This window comes from Sinocyclocheilus rhinocerous, unplaced genomic scaffold (genome assembly GCF_001515625.1).
Source record: "Sinocyclocheilus rhinocerous isolate Xijiao unplaced genomic scaffold, SAMN03320098_v1.1 scaffold738, whole genome shotgun sequence".
NCBI classification, from domain to species: Eukaryota; Metazoa; Chordata; class Actinopteri; order Cypriniformes; family Cyprinidae; genus Sinocyclocheilus; species Sinocyclocheilus rhinocerous.
Genome location: NW_015633949.1, coordinates 213,868 through 231,707, shown reverse-complemented (window position 1 = coordinate 231,707; position 17,840 = coordinate 213,868). Strand labels below are relative to the sequence as shown.

Below are 17,840 nucleotides of genomic sequence, written 5' to 3'. Positions count from 1 at the left end.
GGACTGCACTGACTGCACTGAATTTCACCTCAGAAGAATTTATAAAAACAGCTGTTTATTAAACACTGCTGCCATTTCTACCATTTCTAACTATTGGCAGAGATATTGTAATGTACTCATTCTAATATATTTAAAAAATCATTTACATTGCTGGTAGGTTATCATCGCACAAATTAACACACTCTCTACGTTCTAAACTAACGCGCTGTCTTCACTGTATCTAACGCACACACGCTCAAGGCTGATTTATACTCGATGCGTCCGCAAGTGTTTAATTTTATTTAAAAAAATTTTTTACACATCTACAAGTTCGCTTAGGTGCGCGCGGCAAATATGATGTCGTCGCGGTGTTGGCGGAAGTTCGCTTTGAGTGCGCGCGACGTCGTTTCGCGTGGCGGTGTGTGCACTAAATTTTTTGTAACTTTCCACGCAGCTCCGCTTCCGAAGATGCACGAGTTCAAAGCGACTCTAGCCGAACATGCATGTCTGTGCCAGCATTTGTGTGAAACAGAAGCAATTTGATGTTAAGTGGGGCCAGCTGTATCGATACTCGTATCGTCAAATCTCTGTGACGATACATCGTCGTATCGATATTTTGAACACAGCACTAGTGGACACATATGCATTTGCAGGACATTTATTTTCAAACCAATTATATGCACCTATTAATAATGGGTGTAGTTGAAATAGCTAAATCTGTTCATCATTTGAGTCTACATACATTTTTTTCGCCATGTAATGAATACCATATACAATACCGATGCCTGTGAACTCTCTCTCTCTCTCTGTCTGCATGGTTTGTCAGCAGCGGTGAGAGAAATCTGGCACACACAAACAGCAGCTGGGAGAATAGAGTCTAACAGTCCACATGCTGTTCAGCCCCACTACTGCAGGACAGGGCTCTGTCTTCACAGGCACATGAACTCGTATCTTGGCTCCTGCTTATAAATGCGTTGAAGAAAGGAAAGGTGCAGCAAATCTGATCCGAGAAGATCTGCTCTGTCAAATGGCTGTCATCCTAAGAGCTTATGACATTGATTGATCAAAAAGCCAAAACACTGTATCCAAGTTCTCGGCTAGACTAATCATTATAAATTGTCCCAGTGGGTGCTAATGATGCTGATTTTGCACAGTGTAGTTTACAATTAGCGGGGCAAATAATTAGCATCCTGTGGGACTCGACTAAACAGGTTCCTTTACCATCATCTGCATTTTATCTTGATAAATAATTAATAAGGCTTCCCTAAGACTCATTAATCTACATCATCCGCATCAGACATATATCCACCTGGTTTCCTACACAGAAAATTAAATTCAAAGGAAATAAATCAGCTATTGAGAAAGTTAGTGAGAGGACAATGCAAAAAATTTCTAGCAAATATAGTTTGTCTTCCCATTAATCCTCATCCATTTCGAACTCAACAGCAGGGCTATTAGTTCAATTGCATTAGCTAGTATCACACGATTGCCAATCTGAAAATTACGCTGATACAATTTTGATCTGTAAAGCTTTCAGCAGAGTATATCTAGACTTGGGTTGCTGGCATACACATCTGGACTATGGGGAATATTTTATTATGCACATGAATGTCTAATTGTTTAAAAGTTGATATGGAAGTTTAGAAGATGAACACTACGATTCAGAAGTGTGTGGTATTAGTATTAGATATTTTAAATGTTTTTGAAAGTCTTATATGCTTACCAAGGATGCATTCAATGGATTAAAAACTACAGTAAAAACAGTAATATTGTGAAATAGCATTATAATCTATATTATCTCAATATTTAAGATAAATCTATAATTATCTCATTCTCAAAACAATATCTCTTGTCCCTATAATTATGTGGTTTAAAGCAGTGTACCGTACCGTATTCCGTATTCTGTTTGTCTAATTTGAACTTGTTCATTCATCTTTGCTAGAAGGCACCTGTTAGCAACTGTTTTCTTCACAGAAGCTTTGCGTTTAGTGAGCTACTTAAATATTTCAACTCAAATCAATATTTTGTGTCCAATCATTTACTTGTGTGGGAAGTAGCAGTTGTAATCTGCTTTGCGTCGGAGTCCTGATTAGACTGTCAAAGTTTATTCTGCCATAACAACCGGATGGATATACATTATCCCTTACACATTTTAAAATGTAATTTATGCCTGTGATGGTGTAGCTGAATTTTCAGCAGCATTTACCCCAGTCACATGATCCTGTGTGCTTAATATTTTTGTGATAACCCAGGTACATCGGGATTTTTGAATGAAGTTCAAAAGTACATTGTTTATTTAAAATAGAAATCATTTGAGACATTATAAATGTCTTTACTGTCACTTTTGATAAATTTAGTGTCCTTGCTAAATAAAAGTATTAATTCCTTAAAAAAATTCACTGACCCCAAACATTTGAACAGTAGCGTACAGTATATTCAAAAAAATTGTGAATCACAATAAAGTGATTCACTATTCATCCCTGGAATCATACACTGAACAGTGTTGTTTGGACATGATGCTTAACCCACAACAGTCCCCACTTTCACCTGAGAAATACACAAGATGTGAAAATGGCTTGGTGTATAGTCCTATTCCACAGGGCCCAATAACCAACCCCTACAGACACACACACAGAAATGTGTGTCATACCCCATAGCCCCCTTGAGGCTTGTGTTTCAAGAAATGCTCACTGAAAGCAATGTGCTCAGCATTTTATTTGCCAATTAGGATTGATACTGATAATGTTTCAGAGAAAAGACGAAAAACAAAACAAAAAGCAGCGAAGTCATTAGATCCTTGTCTCCAGGGTTAAAGTATGAACTCAAGTATAAACAAATCTGACCGCCTGATATGACTATCCTTGGGAAAAGCACCCGTTTACAATAAAACAAAATGTGAGCCTTTAACCTAAAATTAAATAATAATCTACGCAAACACATGCAGCACACAAACTGGTACTGTACAGACGCACAGCCTTTCAGGGTAAGCCATTTCCTGAGATTAAACAAAAAATATATTTGTCTAGCAAACATGTGAATGTGAAAAATACTGTTTTTAATTAAACTTCAGAAGCAAAAATGATGTTAGAGCTAGTACAGTTCATTTCTGTGAAGCAGTTATTTTCATGAATGGATTCAAACTGTAGTTCAATGATCTGTTTGTGTCATCACTCAAAACTATTCAAGAAACTCTATGCATTTATTAAAAAGAAAAATAAATAAGTTTAATATCTTTATTTAACCAGGAAAAGACTTGCTGAGATTAAAATCTCTTTTCCAGGAGTGTCCTGGCCAACAAAGTTATTGTTGGTTAAAATATTATTTGTTGAAATCAAGTTTGAATGTATGGTACTGAACTCCAAGTCTAACATTAAACTAAACGTTTAACTAGTTTACATACAGAGGCTGGAAGGTCTATAAGAAAACAAATATACAGCACACCTGTATGGTGCTGCGGACAGCTGACAGTTATCACGGGGTGACCGTATTGGTTTTACCCATCTGTCACCGGGCTTGTGCTATAAAATGTGCATTGCTGAATCTGGGAGGGGTGTCAAGGTCCAATTCATGCTGTGTTTTTATAGACTGAGACAAGCCCTGGATTTAGCTGAAAGATTTACTGTAGTTCTTTATCAGCTCCGAGGCAGACGGGTAATGGAAAGATGTCAGGGTCTGGTGCAATGTATGACACACAAAAGCTCTACTGGTGGAGAAAACTATCCCTACATCTCGGTTTCTGCAGTCATCAATGGGTTCATTAGCATAAGGGTAATTTAAAACCATTCTTCCTTTACCTCTTACTGTCTCCGTCACCTTCAGCCTTAATGTTTTCTGCAAAACATACAGCTAAGAAGAACAATTTTGGTTCTCAGTGAAGTGCATCACTGCAACTGAATGCAATATGCTTCTGGTAGCAATACTCTGAAACAATCCAGTAATGTGTCCTGTTCCAGCTACAACACCAGTCAAAAGTTTGGACACACTGACTCATTCTTTATTAGTGGGGCTTGCTTATCAAGACATCACTATTACTAATGCGCTGACCTTTTTTTTTTTTTTATCCCTAACCCTTCTAACACAAAAATGTCTGTGTTATGGACATGAAAGATACCTTTAAATCATGTGGCTGTGAATTTTTTTTTTTCCCAGAATAATAGTAAATTCATCAAAACTATGAAATAACAAATGGAAATATGCACTATAGGGACAAAAAAATGTTAAAACTGAATTATTACTATTATTAATAATTATTTATTTACTATAAAATTATAATTAAATATATTTTTGTTTTGTATGTGTGTGTGTGTGTGTGTGTGTATATATATATATATATATATATATACATACACACACACACGTTTTTTAAAGAAATTATAACTTTTATTCAGCAAGTGTACATTTAATTAATCAAAAGTGACAAAAGTCAGTGAAATTGTGTTCATTTGAACATTCTATTAATCAAAGAATCCTCTAAGAATCCTTTTTTTATTTTTTTACATTGGTAATAAGAAATGTTTCCTAAGCACCAAATCATTATATTAGAACTATTTTTGACACAGGTTGTCACAAAAGACTGGAGCTAAATATTCAGCTTTTGCCATCACATGAATAAATTGCATTTGAAAATATATTAAAATATAAAACAGTTATTTTAAATTGTAATAATATTTAGGAATATTACAGTTTTTGTTTTTTTTTATTAAGATTTTTGGTTTTGATCAAATAAATGTATGGTGAGCATAAGAGAATTCTTCCAAAAACATTGTCCAAACTGTTTGACCTGTAGTATATATCTACTGAACATTCACCTTGCCATTACAGGGCAGACGGTAGGGTGATGTATGCAGCATAGATATCCCATGGTCCACCTGACAGCTGCTGCCATGGAGTCCATATTAAGCCATGGAAGAGCTGCTCTAAAAACCAACGCTAGGCACTGGACATTTAACATGGGTTTAAAATTTAGGAAATGTAATTAAATGAGTCCTCATTATCAGTCATGAAGTCAGTCTCGCTCTTTTTTCCTGAAGCTGGCACAGAGAGGAACCTTGCTGGCTCATCAGAAAATCCGCCTCATTGTTATTGGCCGACCTATGTGAGGCAAGATTTATACCCCAACTCCACAGAGCTGACAGGAGGAGAGTGAGAGAGACGTCTGAGCCCCAGGCTGGTGAGCTCCATCTGCTGGATCCTCCATTCATGGAACTACAGGTGGAGAGGTTACCGTTGATATAAATAACATGTTAATATGATAATGAGCTAGAAGAGAGAGCTTATAGGTCAGGAAAACAATAGCTGTTCAGCTTGTGTTATCATGCCTAATAATATGGCCATAATTTTCCAATGACATGGCATGACATTTCAGTTTTCTGTCTCCCAGCACCACAGAGAGCTAGAGAAAAAAAACACAGTGGGCTCGATAATGGAATTACAAAAGCATTTGGCACAAGTTTCTCATTTAATGGTCTGCTCGGTTCTTTTTCGCACCATGATGAGTGCAGTAGAAATTAAGACTCAAGGTCATTCGCTCTTTGCTAAACTACTTTTATCATTTGTACTTTGATCTGTTTCATTGTTTTTGGTGGGAGAGTTGCCATACTGAATCCCCACATTCAGACAGTGAGAGAGAGAGAGTCTTCTACATGAGCTAATGGACTATAGCTGTATGGACACAATTCAAATGCATTTCCAATGCAATAAAAAAATGGACACCTTGGAAACCCTACAAAGCTCTGATCCCAAGTGTCCACCTTAAGTACAATAACAATTTCCTACAATACGCTAACAGCTTTAAAAATGGAATCAAGGGATAATATAATTGTATTTAAAAGCCTTAAGATGACAGCAGAGAACGGATTAGCAACAATGGGTGGCATACAGAAGCGTACATTCTTGCACACAATCCAAAACAAAGAGAGAGGAACATTATGATAAGAATTTTAGGTAACACTTTATTTTAAGGTGTCCTTGTTACAGTGTAATTACACAAATAAGTAGCAAGTAATATTAATTAACAACATGCACATACTATATGGTTAGTGCAAGGGCTTGGCTTAGAATTAGTTGCTTGTGATCATGCATAATTTACTGTTATTACTACAGTATAGTGAGCGTGCAACAAGGATACTAAAAAAGTATTACTAACTTTTATTTAGTTGCTTATCTTAGAAATGTTCAAATCAGGGGCCAAAATTAACACTTGCTATGCGCCAAATGCAAGTAAAAACGTGCAACTATAGCATAATAATGGGCACAGTGCTGATTAAAATAAATTAGAAATGGCATTTCAAGTTAAAAAGTTAAAATTCTGAATATGACTTTCAAAGACTCTCATTAACCTGCTAGCTGCATCTGATATGAGTGGAGATGGGCCAAAACTCACACAGGCAAGGACTGCAGAGTCCTTCTGTCTCCACACACACACAGAGAGAGAGAGAGCTGTGAGTGAAAACCAAGCCTCCCTGCTTGCCCTGTGCTCATGTCCCAAGAAAGAAATGTGCTCAGCATTTCAGATTTAGTGCTATGCAAGGAGAGCAAGAGGGAGGTGACAAGCAGCAAATATTAGAAAGCTACAGTTACGGAAACTGCAGAATCAATATACATCACAGCATGTATGTGCTTCATTTGTATATTTCTTTAAATAAAATAAAATAAAATAAAATAAAATGTGTATATCGGTAAGATGTTTTTTGGAAAGGAAAGGAAGTAACGTGTGGCCAAGTATGGTGTCCCATTCACGGAATTTGTGCTCTGCATTTAACCCATCCAAGTGCACACACACAGCAGTGATTAGTGAACACACACACCATGAACACACACCCGGAGCAGTGGGCAGCCATTTTTGCTGCGGCACTCGGGGAGCAGTTGGGGGTTCGGTGCCTTGCTCAAGGGTCTCACCTCAGTCGTGGTATTGAGGGTGGAAGTAAGCGCTGGTCATTTATTCCCCCACCTACAATCCCTGCTGGTACTGAGACTCGAACCCGCAACCTTTGGGTTACAAGTCCGACTCCCTAACCATTATGCCACGACTACCCATAGGATTCAAGGATTCAAAGCGTTTATTGTCATATGCCCAGTGAGGAAAACAAGTTTCCCTGAGCAATGAAATTCATACTTAATGGCCATAATACTGAGCATTCTTACTGCATTGTGTGTTCAAAAAATTAAGAGTGTTTTAAAGTTACTTACTTTATAGAACATAAAAACTGTTCGTACACATACTAATCTCCTTTCTTTCTGAAAGAAAGATAAGAATGTTAAAATATCCTTGGATCAACCCAGACAATAAAACGTGTATTTTCAACCAGCTGTGAAAGAGAGGAACTGACCTGTGTAATTGCTTTATGTCTATTTTGGACATAAACAGCGCTAATATGGCCAGAAATTTCCAGTAAATGTATAATGGATCTAGAGCTGCTTGCTCTTCATCATCAGATGCTTTGCAGGAAGCAATCCTGTCGTACACACACACCATATCAGACAAGACAACTGAAGAACAAATGTCCTGCCATGCCTCCTGTAGGATTTTTCTTCTTACTTAATATAATCTGATAAGCTTTCTGTTTTAATAGAATCTTCCAAATGTGTGAGCATTACAACTGAACTAGCTTTAGTCTTAGTTTTTTAACCTCCAGGCCTACTTCAGTCAGCGGGATACGAAATGATTTTATGAAGTCATATAAAGGAGTGAAACAGAACAAAAACATTTAGCTCTTTAGAAAGCCTTTAGAACAGCCTTAGTTTCCTGTAACAAGTTATCATTGTTTTATTGCTTACTTTTTTCTTGTCGGATCCTTCCATATTTGCATGAGTAATTGCCTGCAATGTGTTTCCACAATCTCCCTCCTTATTTTCTCTGAGTGCTCAGTGTAATCTATGAGTCAGACTGTCATAGCTGTTAATGTCTTTAAATGGCATTCCTGATGGCATCGACTTCAATTACTGTTTACATTGGAAAGGGCTCAAGCAATAACACCAAAGATTACTTCCTCTCTGAGAGCTGAGAAGCATGTGAAAGGAAGATGAGGAGACAACCACAGCCCAAATCGTACAAACGCAGCTCTTGTTACCTATCTTACAGCTTATGGAAGTACAGTATGTCAACAATACTAATGGTGTGATATTCTGGACCATATTTTATCATAGATAAATGTTCTATATAGTTAACACAGGTCCTAAAAAAAAAAAAGAAAAGGAAAAACAACAGAGCAGTGCAAATGTTAAAGTAAATAAAGTGTCTATGCCCTGTGTTTGCCCCCCAGAAGACTCTGATGTGAGGCACTGGGCTGAAAGAAGTAAGGGCACACTGATGCTGAGAAACAAAGCGGGCATGTGGCCAGGACTGCAGGGAGAGAGAGAGGCGCACACATACACACTCAGCATTCAGCCAGCTTACAGTCTCAACTGTGCCAATTACCACTCAGCACATGAGCAGCAGGTCAATGCAAGTGAATCTAAACTGGCTCCATAGAGCAAAACAGTAACCGCCCACTTTTTAGATGCCTTGGTTCTGGAAGTATCTTTCCCATGTATTTTCCCTACAGGGATTTAAAAAACAAAAAAATTCATTTATAGTCAGTGTACATATAAAGTATATTGTTTTTATACAAGATATTGTTTATTTAGCCTAATATTTTGCAATATTTCGCAGAATATTCATATCCTCCTGAGAACCATAAAAAAAAAGTTTTGTGAATTTTTTTATGTCATTACATTGGTTGGAGCATAAAAAACAAATGGAGAAAACATTAAAAAAATATATATTGTTTATTCTATGTCCTTTGTAGAGGACGCCAGGACTAAGTTTAAAAAAAATAAAAAATAAAATAGACATGAAAAGGTACGTATAGGCCAGTGTTTCTCAACCCTGGTCCTGGGCGCCCCCCAGCACTGCACATTTTGTGTCTCCCTAATCAAACACACCTGATTCAACTCATTAGCTCATTAAAAGAAACTCCAGGACCTGAAATGGGTGTCAGATAAGGGAGACATACAAAATGTGCAGTGTTGGGGGGCGCTCAGGACCAGGGTTGAGAAACACTGGTATAGGCAAAAACAATGTTTTATTTTTTCATTCACCAATCAGTTTTTAGGTTTCAGGCTATTTTTAGCCAAACTTTGTACAAAGATGATTCTCAACCATGTTATGAAAGATATAACAGAATTATTTGATATACTACTATAACTGTACCTTATGGAATATGTGCGTAAAATGTCCATAAATGGGTTTTCCCATTCTATACAATTTGTCTATTCATTGCATATTAATGTGTTCTTGGGGCAAACCATAATGAAAAAAGAAGTGTAATAATGGGAGTAATAACTTGGCAACATTTTCATAAGAATATCTCATATTTCATAGGAATATCGATCTATAATTTCTTTCCTTATTGACTTGTTGTGTCTCCCCAAAATGCCTGATTAGCATGATGTTTGTCTTGGTATCCTCTACAGAAGACATGTATGACAATTATGCCCCATTACGCCATAACATTTTTCTGAGATGTTTATTTACGACAAACAATTTGAAAATTAACCAGATTTAAATGATAATTACAAAACATTATCATATTTCCCTATGAGTGCTAAATTTGATCAAATACACTACCGTTCAAAGGTTTGGGATCAGTAATATTTTTTACATGTTTCTGAAAGTCTATATTATCAAGCCTGCATTTATTTAATCCAAAATACTAAAATATTAATTTTGTGAAATATTATTACAATTTAAAATATCTGTTTTGTATATTAGAATATTTTTTAGTGTTTTGTATTCGTGTAATAGCAAAGTAGCCATTACTCCAGTCTTCAGTGTCACATGATTCTTCAGATTTTTATTATTATCATTGAGTGCGTTTACATGCACCCTCTTAATGCGATTATAATTAGATTTTGGCAATATTGCGATTAAACTTTACCTCATGTAAACGCAAGACTTCGATTTAAATAATGCGATTAAACTCATAATCGCAGCAAGCATAATCGTATTAACATAGGTGGCGTACGCCGATGTTAATCGAAATATACAGGCATGTAAACACCTTAATCGCAGTATTGCTGCTCTGACCAAAGTGCGCATGTGCTTGTGACATACATGAATGACGTGACGCGCACCTGTAATAATACGCAGATTAGAAACGATGGCGGGGCAGAAAGCATCGCATTTCTGGGGAAAACACAACTCGCTGCCAGCGTAGGCAAACAAATTGCCATCACATTTCTATGGCACCGAAAAAGTATGGAATACAATCATACAAACGTGTTTTGCATTAAACAAAATTAAAACAGCGGCCAGTAACACACCTGCTCTTTCTGAGTCGATCATTTGTGCTGTGCAGTGGGGTGTGTGAATAATGGCAATAAAAAAAATAACCACAATTCTTAGCGAATAATAAGAATAATGGAAATTGCATGTAAACGGGAGTGAAGAGCTTTGCTCTTGACATGTAAACATCATAATGCGATTAAGTCCTTACTCTGATTATTGGAAATAATTGCATTATTCGTGCGCATGTAAACGTAGTCAATGTTAGTTGTGCTGCTTAACATTTTTGTGGAAACGGTGATAGATTCAACTGAGATTTTTTTGATAAATAGAAAGTTTAAGGACTTTTGAATGGTAGAATATACAAATATAAGGCTTTGCAAGGAATTCATCTATTAAATAGCTTTTAAATGAAGTTAAAATGCCATAGAAGCATCAGATCAATAAGAGTTCAGAGCTAATGTTGGGTCTGTATTATTTCTCTATGGAGAAAATGAATGGACTTTTTACTTCCAGAACTCTATTCTGGTTCATAACACCCACTTTTTCATGATTCAAACAGTTCTCAATTGGTCAAAGCAAGCCTTGTACACAAATGGCAATTTACATTCACTTATTAAAATAAATTTAGAACAGTCCTTCATAAGCTATTAAGTTTGATCCCAGAAGCTAAACTCAGAAAGCTTTAATTTGAGCTAGTTTATCCAAGCTTTCCCTGAGGCAATAATCAATCCATGAGTCTTAAAGCATGTGTGTGTAATATTTGTCTCTGTCACTGGTCTCTTTTACTTACCTCTGGCAAACTGATACAGTGAGGCTTTGCTATGAAACAAATGACCCAGAGCAAATTCTCTGTCAAATTCTTTACCACAGCCCATTGATTCATTTTAATGTTTTAAAACCAGTGCGAATTTTACATCCTTTGTTATATCAAATCAACCCATGCCTACACAAGCAGTTGGGGCAGCCACTTACGATGACTCCACAAATTTAAGTCATCAATTTGACACAGAACAGCGCAAAAGAGCTTGCTGTAACTTGCTGAGTTACTGATGAATGAGAGTGTGTCTATTAAAGGTAACCTTCCTCCATTCCTCAGACAAAGTGGCTGTGACACTGGGAGTGGGTGACGGAGTGCTACACTTTGAGTGTCTTATTCTCTCCTTTCCACCTGAATGTGGGCGTCTCTGAAGTTTACTTCCTTCCATTGAAAAATCTTTGGATTGACTAGAATTGTACCACTATCTTTACTGATCTATCGGTGGCTGTGTTGATCTTATCAGAAAGGGTTGAGATGAAGACGCAGTACCATGTAGAGCTAAACATTTAATTGAAATAAAACAGAAATCGCAATATAGCTTAGTGTGACTATCAAATTGTGAAGGGCTGCAATTTCATTAAATAAATATATGCGCTGTGGGCAACAGAGTGAAACAAGACACTGTGTTCATTTACACGCATGCTTCCAGTGTTTTCAGGGTCTGGGAGCAGATTGGTTTGCAGTTCTACACAAACTGGGTTGTTGCTTGTAAGATGTCTGCTTCACACATCTTCCCAGACTTGTAAATATAAACAGGCTGTGGTCAACAGAAGAGAAGCTTTAAGGGCTTTCTATAGTTTTTGCCAAAAAGCTTTTGGCAAAAGCATTCTAATTTAACATTAGAAAATAAAAGAAACACATCTGTAACATATCTATATTATTGTAATTTTACAGTTGTACCGTATTATTCTTCTAATATTATTTATCTTAAATACATATTTATTTTATAGTGAAATATTATAAAATTCCAAAATTTGCAGACCTACAAACAAGCACACCAAACCTGGAGTTAAAAAAAAATGCATTTTAAATTCATGTGTACCATGTTGTTGTTTTTTCACTGCACCTTCTTCCCATTAAAGAAAAAATGTGAAATGATAATTTTATAATTTCTTCACACAAAAATTGTGCTACTGTGAATTTCAGAGTATTTCATCAAGTAGACTGCAGAGGAAGAAGGGTCTTACTTTCTCAGGTGCTCGTGTTCTTTCAGGAAGAGCTCTGTCCGCCTGTTATTCACTCCCGAGCCACTCTTATATGTCCTGACAAGAGAAAAGAAAATTAATTAACAATTAAACAGAAATGCAATCACCCATGTGGCATTTTATGAACATCATCCTATAGAAAGTCTGTCACTTCAGATGAAGTGGGGGGCTGGGTTAATATTGAGGGTTTCTCTTCATTCTGTGCCATTTATACACAAGCTCTCTCTCACAGACAGCATTTAGTGTAAATAATGAATGAACACAGTGCTGAGAAGAACAGCCCTTTCCCAAGAGTTCATCAAAGAAACGAAAGACAAAAATACCCCCTTTGCTTTGTGCAACACCAGTTAGGCTTTTTTGAAGACACCCACTGGCCTGACAGCACAAATTAAAACAAATCTCCATCTCCCCATCTCTCTCAAATTTGACAAACAGATTAGTTCTGTGGTTAAAACCAGTTTTTTTTCATCTCCGAGTCCTAGCCAAGGTAAAACCATTTGTTTCTTTTAAGGACTTTGGAAAAAGTGATTCATGCTTTCTTCTCAACAAGAGTAGACTACTGTAACTCCCTTTATATGGGCATTAATCAGTCCTCTCTGGCCCGTCTTCAGATGGTACAGAATGCTGCTGCCAGGCTTCTTACAGGTGTTCGAAAACGAGAACATATTACTCCAGTTTTAATTTCTTTGCACTGGCTCCCAGTCCATTTTAGAATTGATTTTAAAGTGCTGCTACTGGTTTTTAAATGTTTGAATGGTCTAGCACCTAGATATGTCTGATTTACTCTCCATTTCCAATCCAGCTAGGTCTCTAAGGTCATCCAATCAGAGACAACTAAATGTTCCGAAGGCTAGGTTGAAACTAAGAGGTGATCGTGCTTTTTCCATTGCTGCACCAAAGCTCTGGAACGGTTTACCTGTGTACATTAGAACTGCTACTACGGTACATGATTTCAAGGGAAAGCTCAAAACATATTTATTTTCTTTAGCATTTAGTTAATTTGTGTATTTAGTGATTTTAAGTGTGTATAATCTGTATGTTGTAATTGTTTTTATTGAAGGCTTTGATATTTTGTTTAGCACCTTGGTCAACAGTTGTTGTTTTTAATGGTGCTATATAAATAAAGTTGACATTGACATCTCTGAGAGGAGAGTTTATGAGGGTGGGAAAAGGTTGCTGAAAATGGCAGCCTGAATGACTACCTTGGCTGAACTAGGCTTCACCCTCCGGTGGGTTTTTCTCTGTACCTATTGTAAACAGATGTATGTAGAAGGGATATTAATCCAGTTTCTATGGGATTACACCTGTCCACTGGTCAAATCAACTGTCAGTCCACACCAATCAAAGTGACAGGGTGCTGACAGCCAATTTAATCATTCTAACAAGGTTTTAAAGGGCAGTGCACTAAATCACACAGGGGGCTTTGTCAATTCTGCCTGCTGACATTTCTATAGCGCTGAGCTGCTGATCAATGGGGAGCCCGGTAACAGGAGGAGCACAGCAGGCACGACACGCACTACAGGAGTAAGGTTTCGGAGGTGGCCCGGCTGAAACCTTCACAGTCTACAAGACAGAAAGTAACTGAGTAGGAGCGTGCAAACAATGTTCTACATTGGCAGACAAATCCAGCAGTGTGTTACTAAAGGTGCACCATCACCCTCTGGGGGTAAATATGAATATTACAACCATATCATATGATACCTTAAACCGCATAAACACATTTCATTACACCAAATACACAAAATAATGTTCTTTTTAGTAACATCATATGACCCCTTTAACACTTTCAACTACACTATTTTGCACAATAATATATTAAATAATCAGTATGTTGACTAAGCAAAAATCTTACAACAGATCGTGCCTGTACTTTAATCAATATATTTAATAACAATAATGTGCTTCAGATACAATCTGTTAACAAGACATGCACTACCATTCAAAATTTGGGGGTCTGTAAGACATCATTTTTTTAAAATCTATTATTTTTATTCAGCAATCAATAATTTCTGAAGGATCATGTGACATTGAAGACTGGAGTAATGGCTGCTGAAAATTCAGCTTTGCATAACAGAAATAAATGTGATGCGAAAAGGTGAAATATATTAAAATAGAAAAGTTATTTTAAATAATTTCAAAATATAACAAATAAATGCAGCCTTGGTAAGCACAAGAGACGTCTTTCATAATCATTTTTTAAAGATCTTACTGACCCTAAATCTTGAACGGTAGTAAAACAATGTACGTTCAGCATATTAATTATCAGAATGCTCTATTCCTGGGTTATATACAGTATAATTTCATCAGAGTACTGTCTGATTAGGTAAAATCTGTGCACCATTCTAAGTGTAACCCACTCAATTTGATGCACAAGTGTATGAAATCGGCCGACGTGCTGTTCTCTATACTGGGTAAACAAGTTTTTGCTGGTCAGGTGAGTGGAATGTGGCTGAAGATGAAGCAGAAAGGGATGTACTCCTAACTTGAGTAAATACAGGCCTTATAAACAATGCTGCAAGAGATGGATTGAGCTCAAATCCAATTCTGACAGTCAGTTTATTTAGACAAAAAAATAAGCAGTATGGAGCAGTTTTTCTCATCATATATGGTACCACAACAACTATTTCAAGACACACAAATTAAATAAGCCGCCCATAGAGGTGCTAGACCATTGCGGCTCAGATCAATAAGTCATTATTCAGCCCCGCAGTCACGATCTCAGGATTACAACCAGCACCACAACAAATCTGTGCCTGCAGAACTTCACAGAAAGCGAGCATGGTCTTTATGTATTTATTTATGAATTATACTAAAATAAGAGTGTAATATTCTCATATTGGTTTAGCACGTTTTTAAATCCATTCAGAAGAATTCCACTAATTTTCCTTCACAATCAGCACAGAAAATGTGAGAAAGAAACTGAAAGAATTCATCAGGGCCTGAATTCAACTTTGCTCTTGGATGAAACAGCATGGCGATATAAAGATCAGACTGACAGCTTGAACTGTGAACAGAAACCATGTGTTTGGAGAGAATTTTCATTACACATAAAAGAAGGTTTCATAATACAGGTTAATTACACATTACATGGAACTGGTGTTCACAACCTTTTTGGTTTCAAAAGGAAATTAAAGAGAAAACTCACTCAATGTCTTTTCTCACAGATCCCAGAAGATCCTCTCTCTCCCTGATTGCCATGAAGTTTGATTTGGTTTTATGAAATTCATGTGTGTAGTCCTAGATAAGGAAAACAGAGACGAAGGGATTATAAATAACAAGCTAGGTCAGCTATATTCATGTCAAATACATGAAGTGCCCTTTCCTCTTGATAATACAGTCTTCATAATAAGTACACTATTTGCAAGTTTGGGGTTGTTATTTTTTTAATCTTTATAAACAAAGTCTTTTATGCTCACCAAGGCTGCATTTATTTGATCAAAATAAGTAAAAACAGTCATATTATTGCAACTTAAAATAACTCTGCTCTATCGTAACATTTTATGCAATTTTCAGCAGCCATTACTCCATCCTTTAAGATCCTTCAGAAATCATTCTAATATGCTGATTTAGTGCTCAAGAAACATTTCTTTTTATTATCAATGTTGAAAATGTTGCAACATAATATTTTTGTGGAAACAGTTATACAATTTTTTCAGGAGTCTTAGATGAATCAAAAGAAAAAAAAAATTTTGAAATAGAAACATTTTATAACATTATAATTGTCTTTACTGTCCGTTTTAATCAATTCATGGCAACCTTGCTAAATAGAAGCATTAATTTCTTAATCAAAATAAATGAATAAATATCTTCCTGACCCCAAACTTTTGAACAGTGTACAGTACACATATATTAATAATTGGGCAGCCAGCTGTTTAAGGACAATCATGTAAATTACTGTGTTCAAATGGGACGAGATTATAAATGACAAAAACTCACCTGTAGGATGTCTCTGTGCCTCTGGAGAGTGTGCATTAGAGCAGCGTTCAGAGACGTTACTCCTGGTGTGCTTGTATACTCAGCCATCTTGTCATTCACCCCCGTAAGCTTTAAAACACAGGAACGAAGTGAGACAAAACTATAAGTAAATAATATAATTAATAATGTGTAAAATAAATAAATTAATTCAAATTAAACAAACAGTGTACTTATTTACTCATCTATTTGTTTTCATTCAGTGGTATTGTATATATACTTAAATATATACTCCGCTCTCTAGAGATCAGTTTCGACCACTAAAAAGATTCTTATTAGTCAGTAAGTAGTTTAATATACAAGAGGAGCAGATTAGGAGACTGTAAAGAATACATACAGAACCTAATATTGGCACATTTTACAGAGTTCTTACTTTCGCAAGTAGCTGCTCAATCTCCACTGACATGGTCTCAAACATTCTGTCTTGAGTGGAGTTGGGGAGCAGAGGCGTTGTATCTGAACTATTGAACACAGAGAGAACAGAACCGTGTTTTTACCACCCCCATCTTCACAAGGATATTTCAAAAACATCACAAGTCCTTTGATGAGTTACTACAGTGTCATCACACCTGTCTCCTCTACGGCCGTCCCGAGAACTGCTGTAACTGGTGCACAGCTTACTGAAGGACACCAGCTTCAGGTCCAGCTCGTTCTCCAGCTGCCTCGCCTGCTTCCGCAGGTCTGTCAACATGCAATAATATAAACATTACATTCAGCATTCAGTCAATTATTTCAGTGCTTATACACATTCATAAAATGCAAGACCATAAAATGACACTCATCCATCAATATGCATTTGAATTAATGTACAACCTTCAGCAGCACCTTCAGAGTTAGTGGCAGTTTACATTATTAGATGATACAATAATAATAGAAGAATGTATAAAATTATACACAGCATATCACTGACAACTTCAGGTGGTAGTTATTTATATTTATAGAAAACAAAACATTCATAATAGTCTACCTGGTCGTTGATAGTCCAGATTTATTAACTGTCTACTCAGTCTGACTGCTGTCATGTGTTTTAGGCGTCTAAGGCACGTGCAAACATTCAAAACGTGCATATGAAGCCCTCAAGTGCTGTCTATGAAGGCCGTTTATTAGATTTTGAAATACGGCCCATGAGTTTATTTTATTTTGAAAAGCTCGTTTCATCTTCATATATAAACAGCTGCGTAACTTTTTTTTTTTTTTGACAGATTATACATCTTTGTGTTACATTGAATACAGAAAGTCTGTATAAAGTGAAAAACATCTGACAAATATTTACAGTAAGAGAAATGAATATCTCGCTGTACTCTTCAGTTTTTCGGGATAATCGGAAGCACTGACGTTTCTGCGGACTAGCGAGCTAATGCTAACGGCGATAGTTAACGCGGTAACCTGGCTGCGTTTTCATGGAAACGTCGCCAAAGATTGTTCAGAACAAGGAATCGGCGTGAGCTGTCACAACCCGCAATAAAGCTTTTGGTCGCGCAGAATTTGTAACGCTTTGCCACCTCACCTTCCCAGTAGTTGCTGTTTCCTCCCGCCATCTTTGTTGTTCGACGTCATCCGCGGTGGTGCTGGCAGAGGCGGAGACTAAAGCAAGAGCACT

General features: G+C 36.7%; 1 protein-coding gene across 2 annotated transcripts in view; it reads right to left on the bottom strand.

Annotated features, from left to right (window-relative positions):
- The window catches only part of LOC107744774 (Golgi SNAP receptor complex member 1-like), a 26,410-nt gene extending 8,570 nt beyond the window's left edge, over nt 1-17,840 (bottom strand). Inside the window, exons 1-6 of one of the 2 annotated variants that reach the window (XM_016558583.1) lie at nt 17,748-17,840; nt 16,810-16,921; nt 16,614-16,704; nt 16,205-16,312; nt 15,414-15,505; nt 12,251-12,325 (exon numbers count right to left, since the gene is read on the bottom strand). In XM_016558583.1, the coding sequence (XP_016414069.1) occupies nt 12,251-12,325; nt 15,414-15,505; nt 16,205-16,312; nt 16,614-16,704; nt 16,810-16,921; nt 17,748-17,778 (509 nt within the window). In that variant the 5' untranslated portion in view covers nt 17,779-17,840. The remainder of the gene's footprint in view (nt 1-12,250; nt 12,326-15,413; nt 15,506-16,204; nt 16,313-16,613; nt 16,705-16,809; nt 16,922-17,747) is intronic. The other variant, XM_016558584.1, reaches the window with a different exon arrangement.